The sequence below is a fragment of the Patiria miniata genome, unplaced genomic scaffold (assembly GCF_015706575.1).
Source record: "Patiria miniata isolate m_02_andy unplaced genomic scaffold, ASM1570657v1 HiC_scaffold_18, whole genome shotgun sequence".
NCBI lineage: Eukaryota > Metazoa > Echinodermata > Asteroidea > Valvatida > Asterinidae > Patiria > Patiria miniata.
In genome coordinates, this window is record NW_024037056.1 from 17,819,860 (window position 1) to 17,845,609 (window position 25,750).

At 39.9% G+C, this 25,750-nt stretch overlaps 1 protein-coding gene across 4 annotated transcripts in view; it reads right to left on the reverse strand.

Annotated features, from left to right (window-relative positions):
* Positions 1 to 246: 246 nt before the first annotated feature.
* Positions 247 to 25,750, reverse strand: part of LOC119724982 (myotubularin-related protein 9-like) — a 30,732-nt gene continuing 5,228 nt past the window's right edge. The window contains exons 1-14 of one of the 4 annotated variants that reach the window (XM_038196341.1): positions 25,576 to 25,646; positions 12,189 to 12,364; positions 11,594 to 11,753; positions 10,726 to 10,871; positions 10,435 to 10,563; positions 10,020 to 10,176; positions 9,146 to 9,277; positions 6,600 to 6,725; positions 5,793 to 5,895; positions 4,924 to 5,062; positions 3,995 to 4,149; positions 3,427 to 3,526; positions 2,600 to 2,727; positions 247 to 2,458 (exon numbers count right to left, since the gene is read on the reverse strand). In XM_038196341.1, coding sequence (XP_038052269.1) covers positions 2,404 to 2,458; positions 2,600 to 2,727; positions 3,427 to 3,526; positions 3,995 to 4,149; positions 4,924 to 5,062; positions 5,793 to 5,895; positions 6,600 to 6,725; positions 9,146 to 9,277; positions 10,020 to 10,176; positions 10,435 to 10,563; positions 10,726 to 10,871; positions 11,594 to 11,753; positions 12,189 to 12,364; positions 25,576 to 25,588 — 1,719 coding nt within the window. In that variant the 5' untranslated portion in view covers positions 25,589 to 25,646 and the 3' untranslated portion in view covers positions 247 to 2,403. Of the gene's footprint in view, positions 2,459 to 2,599; positions 2,728 to 3,426; positions 3,527 to 3,994; positions 4,150 to 4,923; positions 5,063 to 5,792; positions 5,896 to 6,599; positions 6,726 to 9,145; positions 9,278 to 10,019; positions 10,177 to 10,434; positions 10,564 to 10,725; positions 10,872 to 11,593; positions 11,754 to 12,188; positions 12,365 to 23,513; positions 23,757 to 25,575; positions 25,647 to 25,750 lie in introns of those variants that run through there. The other 3 variants (XM_038196340.1, XM_038196342.1, XM_038196343.1) reach the window with 3 other exon arrangements.

A 25,750-nucleotide genomic window follows, 5' to 3' on the forward strand; every position in this document is an offset into this window, starting at 1 on the left:
AACCCAGACCCTTGGCTGTAATAATCTACATCAAACCTTCAAATATGCAATATACTATCACCAATTACACGATCCTAGCTTGGCCCGAGAGCAGCTTGCGATGGATACCAACTGTGGGGGCAGCATATATGTAACTACCCATCCTGCCTATATGCCACTCCATATCAACATAGGTCCATTATGCCAGCTAGGTGTTTCATTCAAACACAGAATAACCTCAATATAATTCAAGCAGAAGCCTACAAATAGAAAAACAAAAATTTAATTTATTCATTAATTTTGTTCCTTCATTTACATTAAATTGTGCATGCGTTTTCAGTAAGCGTTTTAGAAGCATGGAGGAATGGTACGAGCGGTACACCATAGAGGAATTGCACTAAGATTATTTATAAGATAGAATTTTTGTTTTCACAATGCCGTAATTTGATGCACTAAGATTGTAAAGCAAAAAAACAATATATCAAGATTTGATATTTTCATATCAAATATATGTTGCAGATAATAACCTATCATGGTAGAATCGCGATAGCAGCTTGTAAAAGATTTGTTCCATTACCGATATGCAAATGGACGCAGAGCATGCAAAATCTGAGACAAACAAATGTTTACGTACAAAATTCCAAAGGGTTGTCTAAGGGGCGTGGCTAACTCGCAAACGGCGATAGGTCAATTGTGTAGCAGTCAGGCATTAGTGTTTTTAATTGTAAGATTTATTGTTATGTGTAATTTTTTAATTGTCTACCATGTCTACTACGTGTGTTTCACAGAAATACATGTAGTATAAAAACCTTGAAATTAAAGTCCAACGAACATTATTGTAAGATGTACAAATGTACATTCCTTATAGCCACAACCCCTAATTTTGACCTCAGCTCACTTCCTGTCTCATTTTGCCAGAACGCTTCACATAATATGCAGAACATTCAGCTTGGAATGCAATGTGTTCCAAAAGGCAACTTTACAGTTTAAAGTTTTTCAGACATTCCTACATTTGTATTTCCATTGTACTGTGCATTTGTTCTACAAGTTTGAATGTGCGAATCAGCTCGCTTTGCTTGTACTGCACAATTTATACAAATTTATTAAAGTCCCCTTCTCAATATATAAATATGCATCATATGTACACTTACATAATTGTAGTCTCATTTAAACTTAATTTGTTTTCAAGCAAAATGGCAAATTTGGCATGATACAGGCAAAATATTCAAATAAATTGATTTACAGACATATATGCCAGTTTCCAGACCATTCCACCACATAAATTTGAAACTGCCTCAAAAAAATGTTTACAAAAATCAGCAGAGTTCTATTTATAGAATCATGGAGGTTGATTAATGATGATATAAACTTTTTGAATACCGCATCCATTGCCTTAAGTAGAAAGCATTCAAACACAAGACAAGAGGAGGCAATCTAGAACGACTTGCGTCATAAACTTTTCTTGAAAAAGGCATTTCTTAAATTTAAAAACAGCATTTTTAACTCTGTTTTTTTCCCCCCAGATTTTGTAATTTGCATCAAAACTAAAAAAATTTCTGAATCTCGATCATTACACTGCGAACAAATGCAATCTCTAATTATTATGACTGATGACATCAATATTTATAATGCCTAATTGAAGGCACTATATATCGTGAAACATTAACATGATCACGTCGTACTAGACCCCTTTACTGAGTTTTCTGTCATTTGACTGGACTGCATGAAACAATATTAAGGGCATATTTGTTTCTCTTAATATTGCATATACAGCAGTGACAGCATTGTGATCTCAGTTTGACATCTTAATAAATATCTTAATTAAGTGGAAATGCTGACTGTTCCCTTTTAAGCTACTGTAAAGTTGAAAAAAAAAAAACCGAAGTCTCGTCAAAGGCTTTTCTTTAGGGCATTTGATGGTTCACACAATCATTGAATAAATGATGATTGCGATGACAGGTAGGATCAGCTGATGGATGTCTCCAAATATGATCAGCATGATTTGAAAAATCATCCTGCAATCGCCTCTCTGATGGCAGTTGCAACCCTGCGGCTGTTTCATGACGTAGACATGTTAAGGTTCTCCAATTTCTTGATTGAACCTCAATACCAGCTGATTGAATAAAGTAGAACTGTGAGAGTAAACTACATATATCACGTTCAGCATTATCAGAGTTTCGCCTGCAAACTTGACAATGGGCTTAAATGTTTCCCAACTGCCGTTTGCTGCTCAAGCTGGATTCCAATAGGTATCAGGTGGCTGTTTCCTGATCAATGTTTATGCGATCCAGCTGTTTTTTGCCAGTCATTGATTCTGTAAATTTGGTGCTGAAGCTGAACAATGCACAGGACTTGGCAGATAGAAGTTAACCTACTGCTGTTTCCTGATCAGGTTGAGTGTCTTGTTAAGATGCAACCCTGCTGCTATTCGCTGATCAGTCCTTTTTCCAGGGCTTCTCTCTGCAACTCGGAAAGTTGTCTGTGGAATGTGAACACAAGGTAATATTTAACCACTAAAAAATGTCATCAAACGAACCACGAAGGGAAAGCAAGGGGCTTGCAATGAATTGATTACACCTCTAATCAGAAAGCAGGTGAGCAATATTTCCAGGAGACATACTTTCTGAGCTGAATGGCCCTTGTCTTGAGCTGCTTGTCGTTCTGTTGGATTTTGCGGATTTCTTTGTCGGTTGAGTCATTGCTGGTGTTGTCCATGTCCCAGCGTAAGAACAAGGTTGACCATAACATCTACACCACAACATGTAAGGTAGAGAAATGAAAGATATTGATTAGACTTGGAGATCCATAATTCACTGCAAGTCAAGTAAGATTTGCACAGCCAATGTGGCTTCACTGTTACTGTAAATCAAGGAGCGTTGCGTTATTCACTTGTTGCTTACTGAATAGGGATGTGCATTTACAGGTAGTACGGGAACTGGGTACCCGATTGAAAACAAAATGGGTACTCCAGGACCTGTTATAGAAACCAACCCCAAAACTCAAATCTCAGAAGTTTCTGTTCAGATTGTTCATAAAGGTCAGGCGATAATACTACTACATCAGTGTGTCAGTGCAGCGATTCATGTGTGTACAGTACTGTAAGCTTTTAATAGGGAGCCAACTTTCGCGAGCGTCATAAACGTCAAATCTGTTTTGTTTTTCCATGTAGCCTGGTTTTCACTTGGAAACTTCCCCACAAATGACATTCAAACCTTTCTGTTTCATTGTCCGAGAAGTTATTAAGTAATTTTTAAAGTTGGTTACGGGTACCCGATTCCTAAATCTGGAACCGGTTCCTGACATCAGTGGTCGGGTACTTGGGTACCCAGTTCTGATGCACAGCCCTGCTACAGAATTAAATTGTCAATTTATACTTGGGGGGGGGGGGGGGGTTCTGTGAGTTTTTTGTATAGGCTGATTCAGCTTGATTTTATACAAGAATCTTACCAAGCTCTGTGGTGCTACTGACGGCCATATGACAGAGGAGTTGGGTTGATACAGTGGGTTGATGTAACCCTCTAGTATCTGAGGCCTGTTAACGTATGTCCTGTTGGATGAAAAGGTGCAAGTAGTTGTAAGGAATTCCAATAAAACCAAATCTATGGTAGCCATGCTAGGCTCCCATGTATATGAATGCCCTCCAAAAACATAAGAAGACTAAACTAAGAAGACATAAGTACGGTAGTACAGCATTGAGGGCAAACAGTGAGAATTCTTTTCAGGAGTAGGTCCTGGTTATTTGTTATATCTTTACTGTCTGAGAAAACTGCAAAAATTTCTCATTGAAAACAATTAAAACAGCAATTGTGCCTTGTGTGATACACAGAAAGTTCATTAATGAATATATATTGATATAATTTAATGAATTAATATTATTTTCCAACTTTTTTGCCAGAGTAAGTTGGAGATACATGTGTGATTAAAAAAAGAAAAATGACTCGTTGACAGAATCTGATTTGATTTTATTAATAAGAAAAAAAGACACACTGAGTTGGCAAAGCCCTAAGCATCTCACCACAGTGATTGTGTCTTTTCAGACAGTTTCAGTATTTGTCTCTCGTGCTCATTATTGCACAGGAAGGTGCCAAACTGTGAGGCGTAGGCATTCTCAAACAGGAGGATGAGAAACTGCTCATTGAACTCAAAGGAACATTGGAACTGCTGAATGACCTGAAGATCAGACAAAGACAAACACGACAGTAAGCTGTATGCAATAATCAGAGATGAAACTGGGGAACAAAATCGGAAAATAGGCCAAACACAAATCTGTGTCTGAAATTTGGGCTGCGCTGCAGTTACACACACGTATGCATGTATATGTACAATAAACTTTGTGCCCAATTTCAGGACACTGCCTCCAGTTTTATTTTAGATCCAAACGAAATTTTACTGTGTAAAAAAATGTCCAGTGTTTCCTTAGGTAAAAAGTTTGCATTAAGGCTAGAGTAGCTTACTCGATAACAAAGAAGCTCACTTTATTCTTACTTGAGAAAATCGAGCAAAAAGTCCAAGCATGGCCCAAGACAAGTGCAGTATTCACTTAAACAGCTCCACTTAAGTACGAGGAATAAAATCAGCATTACTGTCTTTTTCTTCCAACAACCGCCAATGAAATCTTGTCCTCTTCACCATTCCAAAGATCATCATCGTGATTTTTAAAGCATTACATTTTGTACAACTAAATCTCAAACCTCTGAAAATAACGCAACATAAAATTGCGCTCATAATACAGATATCGTGGTGCTGTTTTCATCAAATTTGTTGAAATGTAATTTTTAAAATCAAACTTTGCGGGGCAAAGATCATCAGCAAAATCAGAATTTGGAAATAAATTTGAAAAAGTTGGAATTCCGGAGCCTAGAGCAGTAGCTGCAGACAAAGCCAAGATTTCATAAACCGTACATCAAAAGGATGAAGTCTGGTACCCCATCCCCAGCCCATTACCTGCCACACGCAGTCCAGGAACAGTAGGAAGACCGGACCGGTGCATTTGAGTTTGCTACCGGCGTAACAGGACTTGGCACATCGACTGGCAAAAGGGTGACCTGACTGAACCCACTCACGCTCTATCAGAGCTTCAAACCTATCAGAGACGGGAAAGAAGACAGATTCTTAGGCAAGACGAAAGCTTCAAACATGTGCAGAGATATCAGATAAATGCTAGACAGGCCAGGCATTGGCAGGATTTGTACTAGGGTGGACAAATCACTCACGGGTAGTACGTGTGCCGAGAAATTTCTGGCTGTGGAAAATCTGACCTGTAGTGCAGCATCTAGACCCTCTGATCCATACATCAGATGAATCTACATCAGATGATTGATACTTGGACACAATGTTCCTGAATGTCATAGACCTTACCCTCTGAGTGTTCTACAGTCTGGATTGAGTATGATCTGTGCTAGGGATGTGATCTGTAGTGTGGCATCTAGACCCTCCGATCCGTACATCAGATGAATCTACATCACATGATTGATACTTGGACACAATGTTCCTGAATGTCATAGACCTTACCCTCTGAGTGTTCTACAGTCTGGATTGAGTATGATCTGAGCTAGGGATGTGATCTGTAGTGTGGCATCTAGACCCTCTGATCCATACATCAGATGAATCTACATCACATGATTGATACTTGGACACAATGTTCCTGTCATAGACCTTACCCTCTGAGTGTTCTACAGTCTGGATTGAGTATGATCTGAGCTAGGGATGTGATCTGTAGTGTGGCGTCTAGACCCTCCGATCCGTACATCAGATGAATCTACATCACATGATTGATACTTGGACACAATGTTCCTGAATGTCACAGACCTTACCCTCTGAGTGTTCTACAGTCTGGATTGAGTATGATCTGAGCTAGGGATGTGATCTGTAGTGTGGCATCTAGACCCTCCGATCCATGCACCAGAACAGATGAACCTGAATCAATGAAGAAGAAAGACACAGGCATGACTCGGGAAGTTAAAAGTGAATGAAAATGACACCACCAAGGATGGGCTTCAATACTGATCATTTGCAGTCTGCATGTAAGCTACTTTCTGAAGTATACCTACAGGACTTCTGAGCTTAACTGGATATCTTGTGCATTGTTTGAGAGGGGGCCTTTGTTTTGTATTCTCACAATAATGCACTAGAATGTGAAAGGCCTTTGTATGCATTCTTTGATCAGTCATTTGGAATTGCTGGAGAACTATATAGTACAATTAAATTTTCAAAGTGAACCATTGAAATTGTGTCCAAAATTTTTCATATAAGATTTCAGGCTTTGCGTGGTGGAGTATCGGTATCGTTTCGGTTTGCGGTAACACCATGTGGTAATAACTACTGCTTAGAAGATATTTAGTTCTGAAAAGAACTTGTCCTGCTTATTATCAACTTTGCTAAGTAGTTTTTGTCCATGTCGATCATTCATATTGCTTCTTTTAATATCATTGAAACCTTTAGCAAAATCAATCGGCAGAAATCTTTATGCATACATTTTCAGTGGACATCTACACTGACTCACATGGTGGTGGTGGGGAGGGGGGGGGGGGACCAACATGTCCACCACTCCCCTAGTTGCACCACTGGTTACATTTTGCAAATAAAAAAAGGGAAAAAGCTAGCTTTTGGGCAGAACTTACTTTCTCTATCCACACACTGTGCCACCAGGCACGCAGTAGTCAAGACTTCTTTGACATTACTCAACCAACTGGAAGCACCTAGATGGCCCAGCCACTTGTCCATGGAGTTGGTGTTCTTGTTGCATGCTGTGTCAGATTGGAATAAGACTGGTAAGTATATATGACCGTTACTCTCCACATACATCCATCCTCCTAAAAGGTATGTCAAAACATTGGAAACTACCAAGAAACTAATTTACTGACATAAATGAGAAAATCCTTGCTCAAAGTGAAGGGACTGGTACCGATTACTCTGTGAAATTAGTCTGCCTGAAACGCTACAATCAGGCAGAAAACAATGGTTGAGGGTGGCTTTAAAAATGTGTGCCTGCTGACACACTTATTCTTAAATACTGCCAGGAGAAACCCATCCGCTGGGACCTCAATATTACATACACAAACTGGCTAAATGAAAACAATGTCCCAGTGCTGAGTTAGGGACTGCACACAAGAAGGTGCAATTCAAAATACAAAAAAAAAATCTTTGAAATTGGAATCAATCTATGAAGAATCCACTTTGGACAGTCAAATTTAGCTTTTTAGATTGTTTACTTGCCATATTTCAAAGGTTAAGAAAATCCACACAATGTCTCACATTCACGCCGGATTGAAACTATATTTGTACACTGAGCCAGCATCTTGTAAGTCAGGGGCCTAATCTCCTGTAGGCAAAGCAGGGGTGAAGCCTAGGTTTCAAAAAAGCCAAAAATTGTTTGCTTCGCAATTCCTACATGTAGGAAAGGCAGCCATTTTGAAAACAATCCAACTAAAGGCTGTTTGCCTCCAGAAGTTACATCTGCCCATGTCCTAGGCACTTAGCATGCTTAGCCCTAACTGTACTGCCCCCAACCGCCCTGCCTGTTGCCACCCATACCGCCCCCAGCACTGATTGATTTTGGAGGAGTAAATACACTGTAATACAATTTAAATACAAGTACTAAATGTTAATAATGTGTTCAACTCTTGCCGATACATGATTTCCTCATTACAGGTGGCACACAGAAATCCCAGGTAGGCACACTGCATGATGGGAGCAGAAACCTGGTGCATTGTGGGAATGCAATGGTGCATTGTGGGAATGCAATGCAATGATTAGGCGGTCTTTTCACACTGCTGACATACCTGCCTGTGTTAATGTTGCAAAGTATATTAAAGTGAGGGATCAACATGAAAATAAGTACCAAAGTGCATGATGGAAGTGTTGTAGTCAAATCCATTTACTACGTTCCCAAGCAAGCTGAGATATTATAACTTGGTATTGTGGAAATCAAGCCCATGCACCAATGCACCAGTTTTGTCCAAATACCCAGGGACAATCAATAGCCTGGGTACACAGACTACACAACAGTGCGTCCTAGGCTTAGTTCCTTTACCACCTTGTAGTCCACAGTACTTGTCAATTCAGAAAAAAGGGATGAAGATGGAGTGCACAATGCTGGTGAAAAGTGCAAATAGGACACTAGGAGGATTAGACTGCACAAACGAGAATGAAATGTTTGACTTGGTGTGCAGTGCATGATGTGAGAGTCGAATGCTTCTTAGAGAGCAATGCATGATGGGATGTGTTTGTTACTATGGCAACTGAGAGGGATTGGAGGTTAGTCTTGGTCCATGACTGGATTTGGATTTGTTTCCCTAATGCAGCTGGTCACTGGTAAGTGTAGTCTATCAACAAGATCAATCAATCCAGTCTTAAAAACATTGACACTCAGACCCGAGAACTTCAATGTTATTACTCCCACGTGCACGTTAGCTTGAATATAATGTGCATGAGGAATGCTCAGAATCTCTCTAATACGAGTGCTGAAGTTCCCAAGTCTGGATTTCATTTATCTCGTTGATAGCACCCTCTAGTGTCGTGACTTAATTGACCGCACTTGCGCTTCAACGGAACTGTCAACATCAAGCACAAAATTCATACTTGGCCGGGTCACAAAACTGATCAATCGTGAGATTAGTGTGGAGCAGGCGGCATCTTGACACAAAATAATTGCAACCACGCTCAAGTCCCTTGACACAGACGTGATCATTTGACATTTTCATGCAGCGTTGATAACATTCAAACAATATTTTCCGGCATTATTGGCTTCACAATGAAATAAAACGATCAGGATACGCGCACGATACCGTATCTCACACAGATAGACTGCGATTGATTCCCCCTGTCAAGAACACGTTCAGTGGAGGCGAAGAAGTTGAAATATTCCTAAACTTGTGACTGTTGATTTTTTTAGTGCTGACTAATGCTGATTGTCTTAATCCCGGTCCAGTTACACTCAGGTTGCAAGAAATCGGTGACTGATACATTCCCAATGATCGTAGCTCAGGACCAGCTTGTTCCTGAAAAGTCAGTTGCTGACTGTTCTGGGTCTTCACAAGGTTGAACTGAGGGCGGCCTTTGAAGAACAAATTCCAAATCAATTCTTGGACCAAGATTGGAAGGTGGGGGGGGGGGGGGGGGGGGGGGTTGGGTGGGGAGGGGGTAACCTTGGGGGGCAGGGACCTACCCTCCATCAATTTAGTCAGGCTTTCTTGGAGGTTGCTGAACCGATCCAGCGGTTTGTGAACCCGCCTCCACTGAGGGTAGTGAGCCTCAGTCTCAAAGCCCCCGCCTGGAGGGAAAAGAATCAAATAAAAATCTAAACGAAAAATGTAAACGAAGAGAGAAAAACCAAACGGGGAGGAAGGGAAATCAGCTTCAAGACATGAAATCGAAAAAGGAATGACGTTATGATGGTAGAAATGTGTACAACTTATTTTATGAGCATTACTAAAGAACCACTCACTCTGTAAACTAAATCAACAATAGAAATCTCCACACAAGCGCGCAGACATAGACACGACTTCACTTCAAAATATTCTTTAAGCGTGTTAAGTAAGCACGGTTTGTAGACATCATTTTTTGCACCTGATATCAACCGACGCAACAGCAAACTCTACCCTCAATCACTCCATGGAGCTATTAAACACATCACTCCCACTAGGTAATAGAAGCGATTTATAGTACGGAGTCCCACCACAAGTTATCATTGGAGAGGACACTTTACAACTTTTTTGAAATGCAAAAAATAGGCCTCTTACAATGTACATCTTGGTGATACACTACGAATAGAGGTGTCAATTGGTATATTAACAATGCCATGATACATTGTCACAATACAGTATCTTGCATGGTATCTTGATGTGAAAATGTGGTATTGTTTATACACCTTTAATTATTAATTGCTCCTATTGCAATAAAGTGTCTTGCTGAACGACACACGAATGCATCCGCCCATCACAGAACCCTTGACAAACTCTACCACTGCACCAAACAGAATATGAAGCGAGTATGGTTTTGTGCGTTTCTCTAGTCACTGCCATCCAGCCACTGTGTTCTACCTTTGGATCTCGAGTTGACGGCCGAGTTGTAGGACCTGGTGTCAATGATGTACCCTCTTTTGCCGACACCTAGCGCCGAGTTGACCAGCTTCTCATCTTCTTTACACCGCTTGCCGTTGGGGCCTGGGAGGGGCTGACCACTCCTTAAGATTACCGTCTGAATTCAAATAAGGTAGAGTAGATCATTTGCAGCCATCCAAAAAGTAACTGACCAAATTATTGTAAAAAAAACTCCCTATGCAGTTATTCCTTCTTGCAAGCTGTCATTTTGAAGAAAACAATAAACGCAGGTCTTTTCTAAAGATGAGCCAAGTGACACATTTTTGGAAATTTCTGTTAGTAGAAAGATAGTCACCAAACGATACTGTTGAAAAGATTCTGGACTCATGTACATATGTAAGTGGAAAAAGCTTACCCCATTTGGGGAGTGAAGGTAGCTTAGAACTGGGAACCTCCCTCCTTGCCTGAATGCAGCAGCCTGCATGATGCAGTCATCATCCACAGCTTTGGGCACAACCACTGTTTGTGGGTAGGTTGGGCATACCTAGGGAGGGGCAAGATGTACATGTTTTTCATCCATATCAATGAATACACCCCTTAGAGAAACCCAATTTGTTTTTCTGGAAATGATCATTTTGTTCATCGTACAATCTGTCAGATAATACAATTTCTCCCTTCGTGGAGATACATGTCAACCCCCACTCACCTGGAAGTTTTTGTTGACATGAGACAAGCGCCATTCATCGCCGGTCACTCTAGCAAACTCACTCTCTGGAAGGAATGCCTGCCAGCCATCCTCCAGGGCATCAGACATGGGACGGTAGAAAAACGGGTAGGTCAGAGTCACCTTTGCTGCAATCAGAACAAACAAAGCCATGGTTATGGGCTCTGTTTACAAGTAGGCCCCCCCCCCCTCCCCCATAATAAGAATGGGACAGTTGGAGTGACCCTTGGAGAGACAATCCAATGCATCACAGACGATGCCTGACGCTCACGCAAAGACGCTACATGGCTTTCTGCACATTCACAATAGAATAAGACGTGTGTTCTTCCCACTACACATGCACGAACAGACACATTTGTTTATGGTGTAAATCGAAGATTTTCTTTTTGTTCCTCTTCCCTTTTCCTTTGTTTGTACTTTGTTTGTACAAAAGCTCTCATTGGTTTTGTACACACTTTCCAACCGAGGAGTCCTCGATTCAGTTTCTGTCCTCGATTTATCGATGGTGTTGCATGTGCGTTGTCCTCGATTTACACCATAAACACGCGCCAGTATACACACACGGTGTGTCCTGTCCAAGGGGCTCTTGTTGGGGCACGGAGCCCAAAGGGGAACTGAGTATAAAAACTGCCAATCTAGATCCATCAGTCTAAAACTATTTGCAAGAGTGGATGTGATAAGCAATTGGAGCAAGTTAGCAATGTACAGTTGTGCACAACCACGCATAACCAAACATGACCACACAGAGTCCGGCCCAACCCCTTGCAACAATTGAAGGGTTACCGGTGCATGGACATGATGGAGTCTGCAGGTATTACAGGGTGGCGCCATAAGCCTTGTTCAGACTTACACAAGTTGGACAGCATCTCTATGGAGCTGGCAATGTTGAGGCATTCCTCCATGCCGTGTATATCCAGCTGGATGATCATGAAGTTCTTGCATTTGATGGTCAGATGGCCTACGGAGCCTACAAACTTCTTCTCAATGGCATCAATGTTGCTGTGGAGAAGCTGAGTGCGGAAACAAAAGACAAAGGAACTACGGTATGAGTGATCCATCATATCAGAAGTGAATGTAAGTCAAGAACAAACTAGATTCAAATGAACTGTGGCAAGGGACATTTGTGAGTCATTTTGGCAAAAATAAAACGAAAAATGAAAAATAAAAACAAAAAAATGGGGTGAATTTTTTTTCTTTCTTCAGATTTACTGTCTGATTGAAGTGCAACAAACAGTACTGTAAGGAGAATATGATTATCTTTCCTAAATTTCCAACAAACCCTCATTTTTGACATCTGCCAAGTTCTGTCTCATTTTCCTAGAACGCTTCACATTAATGCTGGACTTGTAATTGGCCCGACTTCAACACATCATACCCATGAACACGCACATGTACGTGTCATACTTGAGCCTGCCATGCCTGTGCATGTAGATACCGGTACCTACCCATAATTCCTCTGTGTTAGTCTTCCTTGACGACAGAATCAAGTGGTGTCCAGTCAGGCACAGCGTGCCTTCGACGCGGGCGTAGAAGGGCCGATGCAGGGTAACGCTATCCACCTTGGGAGTCTTGATATACTCAACAAACTCCATGGCATGAAACTCAACCGGTCTTCTTACAACTGAAGAAAAAAAGGACAAAATACTAGCAAATTCAGTCAATCCACTACCGTAGTCGCCCTTTTTCAATGCATGTAGGTTAATTAAATCAGTTAAATTGGCAGTTGGAGCCCAAATTGCAACTGGCCAAAGTGCTACTCCAAACTTTCTGGAATGAGTTCTAATTCAAGGAGTCACAAGTCTCTTCGGATTTCAACTCTCACTAAATCCGGCAGGAAATAATGATAAAAACCTCACAAATATCTTTTTTAATTAACACCCAAGTAGAAAATCTAAAATTTACAGCCCGTATATTGTACATGTACGCAACGAGTAAAAGAGTGAAAACTACGCCTTGCCTACCCGTGTTTGATAGGACCTGGTTAGGCTTACAGTGGACCTGTGGTGATTTCAACACGGGTTGGGAAATGAAAGTGTGAAATTAAGGCCCAGACATGATCAATTTCCTCCTGGGAACAGGTGTCAAATTACATGGGATTCAGCTTTTTAATAACCTAAGTTTCTTTTCACCGACGTACATTGTACATGAACATGTATGCCAGTAATGTTATTAGCGTCAAATGCTCAATGCATTTTGACATTCTATGAGAATGAAATCTTCATAGCCCTGCTGGATACGGGACTTATTAGGAACGGCCTCCTGCTGACAACTTCATCAAGTACAGACATATACAGTATGAGCGATTGAAGCACTCAACCATCTAGCCTGCTTGTCAAGTCAGGCAGGCAATTCACATGTGTTATTCATGGTTTAATTATGACATCACCTGTCAGCTAGGACATCATCATGACTCTGCATGTAGGTCAATGTATTGCTCCTGAATGGTCATTCACCCTAACTCCATCTGCAATTTAGTTTTTCAAGAAGCTTCTTGGGAATTCATTCAAATTGAACACTGTGCAGACGTGTCAGTCTTACACACAAAACAAAATTGGAATATCAACTCTCATGTGAACTAGGGTATAATGACGGCTTGGCTGTACCATGGAGGAAGACAATCCATTGTTGTATCGGTAAAGACCTCAAGACTGTAAGGTTGATGCCACATGGACACAAGGCGTTGGACATGTAAACATGTGTTTAGAGCTAAACGGTAGTGCTACCTTATCCCCATGCAAAAAAAATAATATTTTTGGCAGTACCATAAAACTACCCCAGCTATGGTAGTGGCATGCTAATCCTCACTAAACAAACACCATTATAATGTAAATTGCTCGTTGGACCAATCCACTCAAATCAACAGTCTTCTCAACTGAGACAATATCCACTCTGCCTAAACAAAGCACAGAATCAATAACAGTCACATATCCAGCTGACACAGATGCTGCTTGAAATGAGGTGCACAAAGTGAAGTGTTCAGCCCACGGGAACACAGACACGAACAGTGGATTAGATTGAATTTAAAGGTACAACAGTACGGTGTACACATTCATCCGGAAATCACCAAAATCTTGTGGTTCAGTGATAGCCATACAACCATACAAGTCTGGATTTTCTGTGTCACAGAAAATCCACACAATGTCTTACATTCATGTTCATGTTTAGCGCAGCGGCAATGTTTACCTTACATACATTTTTGTATGTACATTGTACATACATTTGTACGTACATGTACATGTACATGTATTTCTAGCACTGAATAAAAACATCAAACTTTGAGCCAAACTGTACAGTGTACGCCAATTTTAGACTTACATGTACATGTACATACATGTATGGCAATCCTAGCGCACACTTTTGAGGCAGAAATCTGTGACTTGGAGTATCCTTGGCGTGATTATTACACGAAAACCACATTCTTAAAGTAAAGTTGTGTGCATGCTGGACTACTTTTAAATCATTCCAACTATTACCGTCTTGAATGAAACACGTTTTAGATCTGTGGACAATTCAGGTCTTGCTCCTTTAAACTGCTGATTCTTTCGCAGGGCAGGAATACTTAAAAAGGGCCTTCTCCCCAGATGGCATCGCAGCTGGCCGGAATTTTATGGCGTCAGGGCACGGTCGAGTGTTTGTCATGAAAGCACTTGGTGTGAACATGATTGGGATCTCCAATGTGATAGGAAAAGCTAAGGAATGGCATATGCCGTTGCCGGCATGGGACTTTTTTCCTTTGGCGTGTTCTGACTTGTTCTGCTTCGTTCTGCTTCGAGCATTATAATGATCATGTCACCTGCAGGCGGGATCCTTGTGGTGTCTCCAATCTTCTCTATCCTTTAAGCAGGCAGCCAAAAGCGAACTTTGCTTTTCTCTACAGGGTAATTTATGGGATGTTTTGAGCAATTTATACTCTTTATCATTTGTACTTGATATAATTATATTGATATTATCAATAATTATGTAATTGAACATGTTTGCACTGTAGTACCAAGAACATTTGGAAAAAAAATATGTACATTGATGTACATGTACACTGCATAAATATAACACTGTACTGCCACAGTTATGTTGTATCCACTGCACATTCAGGGAAACAATCTTCCCCTATCAGAATCACCATCACTTTCCCACAACAAAATGTTTTTAACCTGACACAAATTACTCGCACTTTTGAATGCATACCCGTGCTTTCCAGTTGAATAATCCTGAATTAAAATTTAACAACTTACATGTACATGTACCATGCACATGTTCACATGAGGTAAAAAAACCTACACGTGGTTAAAGTTTCATACATGTACATGTATTTTAAACTTTACATTTATCACACAGAAGCACTTTCAAGGGCTTGGTTAATTTCTTTCTTAAATCATCAAACATTATAGTAGTTCATAAAAGTTGAATGCTCTAATGCAGAAAAATCAAATTTAATGACCATAACATCTCAAAACTGATCACTACATGTACGGTATGTAAGGGTTTTTACAAATCTCTTCACATATACAGTAACCCCAAACAGAAATTTCGGACACGGAAATGTCATGAAACGCCACATTCCCCACCCTTCCCGCAACTACGTTGCCCGTTTTCTCTGACTACAGTCAGCTGTCACATCTGACACAGCTCTCGCCTCGTGGACTAATACCTTCTGACAACAAAATTAAACGTGGAGCTTCAATCCAAATCGAATTGGACAAGTGGTTTGATAAAGTGGAGCGCGGTGAATTTCTGCTGTGTGTAAGGCAAAGTCTTGCACATTTCCTACAAGACGATCCAATCGTCTGTGGTAGGAATTGCTTGAATTTCATAAATCCTTTGCATTTCTCTCATGTACACATGGTACCCATGGTCGAGTGTTTGGGGATACTTTTTTGAGGTGTCTGAAACACATGTAGGATTTGTGTTGGACTTTTTCCCGGGGAAATTTAGAATCTTTAAATATTCATGTTCCGCTACAATTAAGGTACCGTAACTGTGCAATTTCAAAACTTTTCCCCATCATGCCCAATATCAAGAAAGCATGCAAGGGTTTTTAACAAAATGACATTGATTTTAATTTTTATAACCGGTACTTTTCAAAAATTTGCTTTGAAACGTGTGAAATGAAGTTTGCCAATTACTGCAACTGCACAATTTTAAATTACAAAACAAGAAACTTGTGCACAGGATTTTCAGTAGGCTGCATACATGTAGGAAAAATAATATTCGAAAGATTTACAAGTACATGCGAAAGAAAAGATCGGATAATTGTGACACTTAGCAAGACAGCATGCCCACGGGTTAGATTTAGCGAGAGATTACACTGTGCCTCCAAGGTGGAATATATTGATCCAAAACGGAGCCCCTCACCGGCATAGCAGGGGGAGTGCAAGAACTGATGAATAATGCATGAAGCTGAATCAAGTATCAAGGCAAACAGTAGGAATCAAATGCGACAAGCGGACGAGTCCTGTCAAGACATGCAGCGAGCAACAAAATCCCTTTTTCTGAAGGGCACACTACGCCAGAGCTCACCATGTTTTTCTCTATCCCATGGTTAATTTCAGAGAAAGGTTCTCATGTAATCCTCTTTGAGCATCCACTAACAAATGTCCGCAAGGCATTTCTTTAATTTGGTGATTACACTCTGAATAATAATATTGCTTATTTGTATAGCGATTAACCATGATTACGTTGGAGAATTTTACATCATAATAGCCCTAACCTATTGGGCCAATAAAATATTCATTGAACCATCTCAGCCCTCTGGGAAAAAATACAGAAAAAAATATGTACGTATGTAACTGTAATTTTGGCGCAGCTCCACACATTGTTATTCAAACACAATAACCATCTCTGCCTCATAAGTGGTACCTATTTCCTCCAGGGTGGGAACATGCAATAAGACAAAGTGTCTTGCCCAAGGACACACGCACTATAACCCCACGAGCTGCACTCCAACCCATGATCTACATTTTACCAACAAGATGTCGAGTTCAACGCACACGACTATGATCACGCATGAGGTGTGCCGTGGTCTAATGGTTACGGTGTTCAACTCATGCGTTATCATGATACTGGGTTCCAAAACTGATGCGGGAAAATAGGGTAGTGTTCTTGGGCAAGACACTTTACTCAATTACATGTACCTCTCTCCACCCTGGAGAGTACACTAGTCTGTGAGGGTAGAGACATGCGCTCCAGTCATGGCTGCTGAAAAGTGGTCTCATGGCCTGATGAAGAGGAGCAATGATTTTGTGTGAGCAATCAGCTTTGCATACCGTGTTTGACGAGACCCGCTTCTGCTTACGATGGACGCTTCTAAAGCAAGACGATAGTTTCAAAAGGCCATGAGCAACATGAGCCACATGTTCCTACAGAGCGGCAAACATGTGCATTTTGATGAACTGTATTTTTACTGACCTAGAACTGTCAATGCATCAAGTTGCTAAGTCCACTTTAATTACACGTACCTGTACATGTACTGGTAGGATATTTTGTCTGTAACTTGACAGAACTTCCTGGATCAGATGTGATGGTTTACATTTGGTGTATGTAACTTTGTAAGACTTACTAGGGAACATCCTGCAGTTTTTAATCAAAACGATCTGCAGCCCTCAGACTTGGGTTTCCCTGATCATACAGCATGACCGATTCAGTTGTTTTAGGAGTGTCTCATCTGTACACGTATGTCAATACTTGAACCACTATCACTTGGAACACTTTATAAAACAAGACAACTCAAGTCTGAGAAAGTCTCAGAGTGTGCAAAACTCTATTCAACTGATTCAAAATGGTTTTTCCCAGAAAGTCCATGCATCATGCATGGTGTACATTAAGACCTACATATTTTAAGTGCAAAATTTTGAGCTAAATTGTCAAAATAATTTTTAAAGTGCTATGAAAAAAAGCAAATGAAAAAAAAAAATTGGAGGTGAAATAATAAAAAAAAAACCCACAGGGAGCGCTCTTTAAATTGCCAACAACAAGATTGAAAAACTTCCATATTTGTAGCCGTAGGTGATGAGACAAAACATCTTGTTTTTCTACAAGTAGTCCAGATTATCGTAAGCCATTTCTTTTTTAGCCTACGATGAGACAAATTTGTTCCCGAATTGCCAGAGCAAAAACAACTCTAATCCCATAGCCCCAGGAGCTAGACTGCTGTATGGAAGTCTCTCCTGTGTCTACCCTTCACAGATCTACCAGGTACATGTTCCAAGTAACTTTAGAAAATTATGAAGAAAATCTCACTTGTAAGCAAAACTCGGTTGGGACTCTAACCCACAACCTTCTGCCTATAGTACAGATTTCAAAAGCAATCGACTGACCTGCAATGGTCGGTTTACTGAGTCAAATGGGTCAGCTAACCCCAAAGTAGGGCAAAATACCCGCTATAGTCTTCAGTGCACACATACCGGTATACTGTACATGTATTGTACGGAAATTTAAGCAAAAAAAAAAAAGTCTACGTTTCCAGAATTTTAAGGCTGCAGGTCCCAAGGCATGCTCGTTGTCACCCAATTTCAGCCAAATTTCCTCCCAAATTGGCTGCGCGTGAAACGGCTGATGTATTCCCAGCGGTCCCTAACCATGCCCACCAGCCTATCGGCACGGCCGTGCAATGCAGCTTCAGCCAGGAGGTATTTCACGCATTAGCGCATTTCCCTTCTGCCTTGGAGACAAGGTCTGCCTCCATGATCTGATAATATCTGTTCTTAGCATCCACGATCTTACATCTGACAGTACAGGCATGTTCCCTGTGGGAGTGGGTCTGGCTAGAAATCTGGCGATAAGGGAGGAATTTTGTATTTGGCGATCGTTGATGCTGAGTGCCAATGGTTCATGTACCAGGTACGAACGCATTGCTAACATCGCCTGATGCTCATGCAAAGACACTAAGTGCACATTCACAATAAAATAAGACGTGCAGACATGTACTTCTCGCTATTTGCACACAAACCAGTCATGCCAGTAGGTGCTTGTGGTGTATCCCTTGGCTCTGGAAAATGGTAAAAAGGCAGCCTTTCTTGTTTGAGCACGGAGCCACGTGCCCCGACTCAAAAGATGCCACACGTTCCAGGATATTCAGATGAAAATAAGTCACAGTCTGGGTCATAACGTGCCAAACCAGCATGCGAATGCTTTCTTGTGAAGGCCATGTAACATCATACAATGCTCTTCCTGCAAAGAGTCCACCCACGTACATGTACACATTCCAATTCTGATGGCAAGTGTGGTGCTGCCATGGAAAAGGTTACATCACTATGGTTACTCAAATGTCATTCTACAAAAGAAGGTGATCAAGTTATGTTGGAAACATCTTCATTTTGTAGACAGTCATTCTACCTGCAGTTTTATTTAGTGCCGCACTGATACATAAAGGCTGGTTCGTACCGGCACTTGGCAAGAAAGTGAATGTAAACACAAACTTTGTGATGTAAATTCTTTGAATGCAAATTTATGCAAATTTGTGATGTCACACTAGTTTGTTTTATTTCGAACCATGGCAAATCTTGCTGCTTATGTTTTGTGACTTGACTTCAATAATTACTTGTGCTTTTAACAGGGTTAAAAAAAGTTTGAAACCTGAAGCATGTAAAAAAGCAATAGTTACAAATGTATGTAACTCAAGAGAGTGTGCAAGTTGAACTCAAAAACCTGCAAGATTTTATGGGAATACCGGTAGGCCTACAGTACATCCCTGCACCACGTACATTGCACATGTACTAACCCATACCTTCCTCAATCCTCCAACTGTCCAATATCTTCCAGGCGGTTTTGGATGATTTAGAGGTTTGAGGCTGAATGGCAAAAAAGTGTTGATTAATTTTGGAGGATTTGTTAATTTTGTCCAGTCAAGGGCAATATTATTAAGGTTCTGTGAAACAGAAGAAAGCATTACAATTTACAACATATTGAAAATATTGTGAACTGATGACTAGAATAGAAGGAAAAATGTTAACCTCAACTTGGATAAATTTTAACACAGAAGTCCAGTAGAAGGCCTAATTAATTGTTAAGACATTCACATGAAAAGTGATTGTGAACCAGCGAACCTTGCATGCTCAATACAGAATGCAGAGCTCCATTCATGCATGTTTCCTGTGTTTCTCATGTTCAAACAAAATCCAGAACGCAATGCAAGCAGAGGTACTACAAACATGACAAGGAATATGTTACACAGTCAAAAACTGCCAAGACTATTGCAGACAGCCTAAAAACATCGCGTTCTGCACCCCGTCAGAATCAATACAAAAACAAATCAGCAGGAGCAAAATCTCTGCCTCTCCTTAAAACATATGAATCAATACTTCAAACTCCTGACAGCCGACATGATCAAAACAAGACAAGGAAAAAAGCCTTTATAACCAATCGCATTTTAATGTCGCCGATTATTTTCCAGATGAGGGACAGGCCACAATTGTTCAAATTTTGCTAATGCAGGCAAAGTTTCTAAACTCCAAACCATTTTTTAATGAATGGCATTGTAATGTAGCAATAGGCATATCTTTCCGGATATCCAACAGACACGATGGACAGGCTACAATTGGTCTTGACATTTGGGCCGGCGTGGGCCACGTTTCTATTCATGGCTGACATTTTACATTGAGGTTATTGAGCTGGGGAAACCGTGCCATTGAGCGGGTTGCAGGTGCTTCCATTTAGTCACAGTCATAGCAGACGGCTAGATTTAAAGGTTAATAGAACCATGATCATGGAAACTAAGTAGGATTCTTTGTCTTGACGCGTGCGACATGGGCTACAATTTACATGTATATACATTTGTACATATTATCATTACATTCTTGCAAAGTACAATGTACAAGAACAGCAAATAAGAAGTTCTTAAAAGTTCAAGACATAAACAACAGTTTTAAAATCCAAACTTTTATGTACATGTGTATAACACAAGAGGCAGTTGTCGATGTGTACCGGTATGTAAAATTGATACATAGGGGCCTAATGCATATGACTAAAGTGATTTTCAGGTGAAATCAGAATTCAGGTGTCTCACAATCATTACGTGTTGTATACGTGTACATGTATGTACAATATCCAAATAAAAGGGGAGTTGCTGACACTTTTTTCATTGTTTACAATGCACGTGATACATACATGTACACGTATGTACACATGATATTAGGGGGGTACATTTGATATTGATCAAATACCTCTACATCGTACATCATAACAGCAACAAATGAATATATCCCTGATAGTAGAAAAACATGTTGATATGTACCGGTACCTCTATTTCCCTCATATATCCTCCTTTTGTTTGGACGAGAAAACTAAAGAAAACAAAAACAAATACATGTAGATCTTATGATCCATTGATTCAAGCGAGTGAAAAAAGGCTGGTACCGGTACTGCAATTTAGAAAAACAAAAACAAACGCTCAAATTGACCTTCAGTTTACACCAGTTGGGGAATGTAGTGAGGATTTAAGAATCATATTTCCCAGAAAAATGTGGCACAAATATGTAAAAGTTATTGTTTGTGGTCAAGTTTTGAAAACTGCCACACATCACACACATACATTGTAAGTGACCGAAATGACAATACGTATGCATGTACATATGTATGTATCTGGCCCCTTTTAAGAGTTCAGGAATCTCACTAATAAGGATCAATTACAGATATTCACAATGAACAGATGATGGTTTCTTCACACGTTTTCAAGATTATTAAAACTTTTTCTTCTTCAAGACCTTTTTAACCTACATGTACATTTTGGGCGGAACTTTAGCATAATAAAAGTTAAAATTTTATTCACTTACAAAATGTACACACTGCGGTGTTTGAACAGTGTTAGTATCAGGTGTGTGCGTTACTTTGATGCAAATACAAATTATGGCTGTGTACAATGTAATGTTGGCTGATGGAGTTATGGCGTGTTGAGAAAATATTGGCTGTTATAGCATCATATTTTAGTCTCCTAGAACATTTGTACAACTTGACAGAATCAACTTCAAGAACATGATTTTCTGCTATAGAGACACTGAATCCTGCCACATTTGGTTACACATGTAGAACAACACAGGTACAATGTACTTGTGGCAGGATTAATCTTGGGAGATGAAGCTGATCTGATAATGAAGCCAGGATTTCAGAAACACCTTGAGGTGCACATGTATTCTCCACACTTTAAACAATTTGGCTTCACATTTGCAGTCAATGTGTGTTGGATAATTTCACCCAGTGCAACACCCACTGAACTAGCACTATACTAGAGAATGGTTCATCATCAATCAAATAAGACAGCGCTTGATTTAATGAACAACTACTCGGATCTAATTAAATTCCAAGTCTACCATGAAAGACGGCAAAGTTTGCCTGCCAGGATCTCTAATCAAATTCGTCCATGTGTAAAACTGCATTTATTAATAATTTTTTTTTTCAAGAGGAATAGTGTTGAAACTTAGAAGGTGAAATCAAAGGGAAATTTACATGTAGCACAATGAAGTTTGAGCTGAAACATGGAAGATGTTGAATTCCTTCACTGATTTCAATACACTAGGTTAAGGGGAAAAAATAGTTCTGCTTCCGGTTTCCCTACCTACATGTACGGTACCCTATTCTGACAGCCCCTAGCTTAATTCTGTTATGGAAAAAAATGAGAAAAAACAACCAAAACCTAAAAACTTAGGGTAGGGGCTGTCAGGATAGGGTACATAGGTCCCGGTAGGGAAACCGGAAGCAAAACTATTTTTGTTGGCCTTAGCACGACATATTTGCATAATTGGCTCAGAACTTCTGACAATTTATCAAATGTCCACTTACAAAATGCATGTACCTTGGAAACGAAAGAGAAGAATATAGGCAGCTTGTGCAGTTTCATAGAGTTCTTAATTAAAGCATCCAAAAAGGAAAACCAATTAAAGCAAATAAACAGGTTTTTTTTCTGTGAATACAATGAATGCAACACCTGTCACAACCGCCATAACTTACGTAAGTTTACAATACAGTATCACAATATTGACCTCAGAACCGTATGTTCGGTAACATAAAACAAAACTAAATGAAACAAATAAATTGGGAGTTTCACTCAATTTGTATACATGTAGTTTTAATATTTCAATCTTGTGGAAATTTTGTAAAGTATGGTAAATGTATTTCAGTTTCTTTAGCCATTTGCAGCAAATCCATCACTTCTCACAGATAGGCCTTAATAGTTTTATTTTGTATCTAATGGACATAATTAAATAAAAAAAAACACCAAAAATGGAATCTGAACACTTAGGCGGCATATTAATTAATTAAAATGTGACAACATTACACTGTCAATTTTACATGTACACACATCCCATACCGGTTGTGGAAATTTACAAAATCACTGTATAAAACATAAAATCATCCGTGTGTAATTGACAGCACATACAGTTGTGATAATGTGCGTGCAATTTTATGTGAAAATGAAACAAGTAACAAAACAACAAAGATAACTTGGTAATAATTAACCAAATTCAGATAAAAAAAATGGGAAAAATATCAATTTTCCCTGAGCAAGTGAAATTTATGTAAATTGACATCATACAATTCTGCCTGGTGCAATTTAAAAACAGATTGTTCACTTCATATTGTACAAGGTTTTCTCCTTATCACGAACGGAACAGGTGCTGAAGTGAATCCAATCACATAAAATATTCAAACTTCAAATCAAATATTCAACATTTCAGACAGTGAAGGCATTTTTTCCTTTCATGCAATATTAACCCACATTCACACACACAATGTTTTGTAAAAAAGAGACAAACAACGCAGAAACATAAAATTGCTGACTCTACCTTTTCCATTCATTTGTTCACTCCTTCAGAGTTGCCCAGACTTATCCTCCGTGTATTGTTTTCGGCCAAACGATTCAACCATATGGCCGTTTCGCGGCCACTTGCTCCGATCTGACGCAGCGCTCCACCAACTGTTGTATGTGAGCAACGCAGTCAACAACAGAAACCACTCAGCACAGACACACGTACATTGTAGTGTACTGAGGGTGGTAGCGTTTACTGTGTATTGTAGTTAAGCCACGTTGATTGTGGCTGTACCTGCAACACACGCACACAGACACCCACACGCACACCGACAGGGAAGTGACAGCTGTGACAGCGATATTCCCTTGGCTGTGTACGTTGTAACATCTCATCATATGTGTAATATTCAAGTGTATGCATTCAATACAATATAATTGTAGTGTGAGTGTCGCGTGGGGAAAATATCGCTATTAAAGATGATAGCAAATTTGGCTACATGTACATGTATTGCTTAAATGGGAAGACTACATTTGTACATCTAGAGCTCCCAGTAGGGAGGAAAGGTTACACTGCTGGCAGCGATATCCAACGAGTAATGAGTAGCATAAAATTCAACAAAATAATTTATCTGAAAATCATTACTACTGGTTCATTCTATAAATTTGGCGTCCACTTTTGTTTTTGTGTCCCTGTTACATCGGTCAGTATGATTTAGAATGCACTCCTTAATGCAGTCCTCTTCCAAGATTATGAACAGCAAACTACCCAGAACTCCCCCCCCCCCAAAAAAAAAAATCCCAATCTTTTGAAGTTATTCTTAATGATGTACCCCAGTGCACTACTGCATTGTACATATTTTACTGTTACTGAAAGCTAAATGTTAATTATCTATTACCAGAGTACGGTACACCCAAAGTAAATATGGCATGATGCAATTTCTTGAAAATGTGTGATTCTTTTTTCTTTAAGGTCTGCACTTGAACTAATCGATCAGATAAAATACTTTTGATTTGTTGTTAAAAAGACAAGTTTAAGAATGCTGGTCCAGGATGGGCACTTGATTCAGCCTACGGTACCGGTACATGTACCGTACTGGTGAAAGTCTGCGGAAAAATTCTGAGAAAGCAAATCTCTTTCGTGAGTTTGGTTGTTTATAAGAAGAACCTGCAGACACTCATTGTTCCAGCAAGAGACAGTGTTGCCCAGGTCAAAAGAAAATGAAATATATGTAGCCGCTTTAATTAAGTCACTAACATGACTAACAATTTTGTAACTCTACAAAATTAAAAGTCCAACATTCCTACATTCCTCCATTTTAAAGTACAGCACAGGTCTACATATTGTATCCCGTTGTGGCGGAGTGTGGCCTAGTGGTTAGGATTTGTGACTCAGGATCAGAGGGTCAGGGGTTCAAATCCAGCCACTGGCCAAATGGTGTGTCCTTGGGCAAGCCACTTCATCCCCACTTGCCTCTCTCCACCCAGGAGTATAAATGGGTACCGACACTTGCTGGGGAGTAACCTACTGCGATGGACTAGCATCCCATCCAGGGGGAATAGAAATAATCTCAATCATTTCATGCTACTGAAACCGGAGATAAATGCCGGCCTGATGGGCCACATTGACTCATGTTAGACTTTATTTTTCTAAACCAATCCCGCTGACCCTAAATGTTTTATAAATGTTTCTTCCTACATTTTGTACAGCTTTAAAGTTTTCAAGTCAAAGCAGACAACATACAGAACATAAGAGAGTATGCCAATATTAAGACAACAGACACTCCAAGAAATTCATACCCTGCTGTCTCAAAAAAAAATCATTAAAAAAGGGTTTCATGAAGAAGCATACAATGGCCAATTAGCAAGACATCAACCACGCTAGGAATATACACAGTGGCAAGAGTATTTAAGTTGGAAACCGCATTTCATCCCTTGCGGTCATGAGTGTTGTGAACTTGGATGGACAGCTCTTTGCAGTCACACAAAGAACAATGTGAGTTGTGTCTGCTTTCCCGATTTATAAGAAAAACAAATCTAGGACGAGCTTCAAACAACGCAAGACAAATAAGAAATTTGAAAAAAAGAAGGATTATACGTACCTTGACTCTCCATGTTTTCCCTACAATATGAAATGTCAGGTCTCAGGAATGTTATGCTCTGCCAATAATAATCATATAGCACGCTGATACAGTATTGTCTTCACGTTCAGAACGGACAATTTACAACTAATTGTGCCACATCCTAAATTACAAGTATTTTGTATGGAGCGAGCCA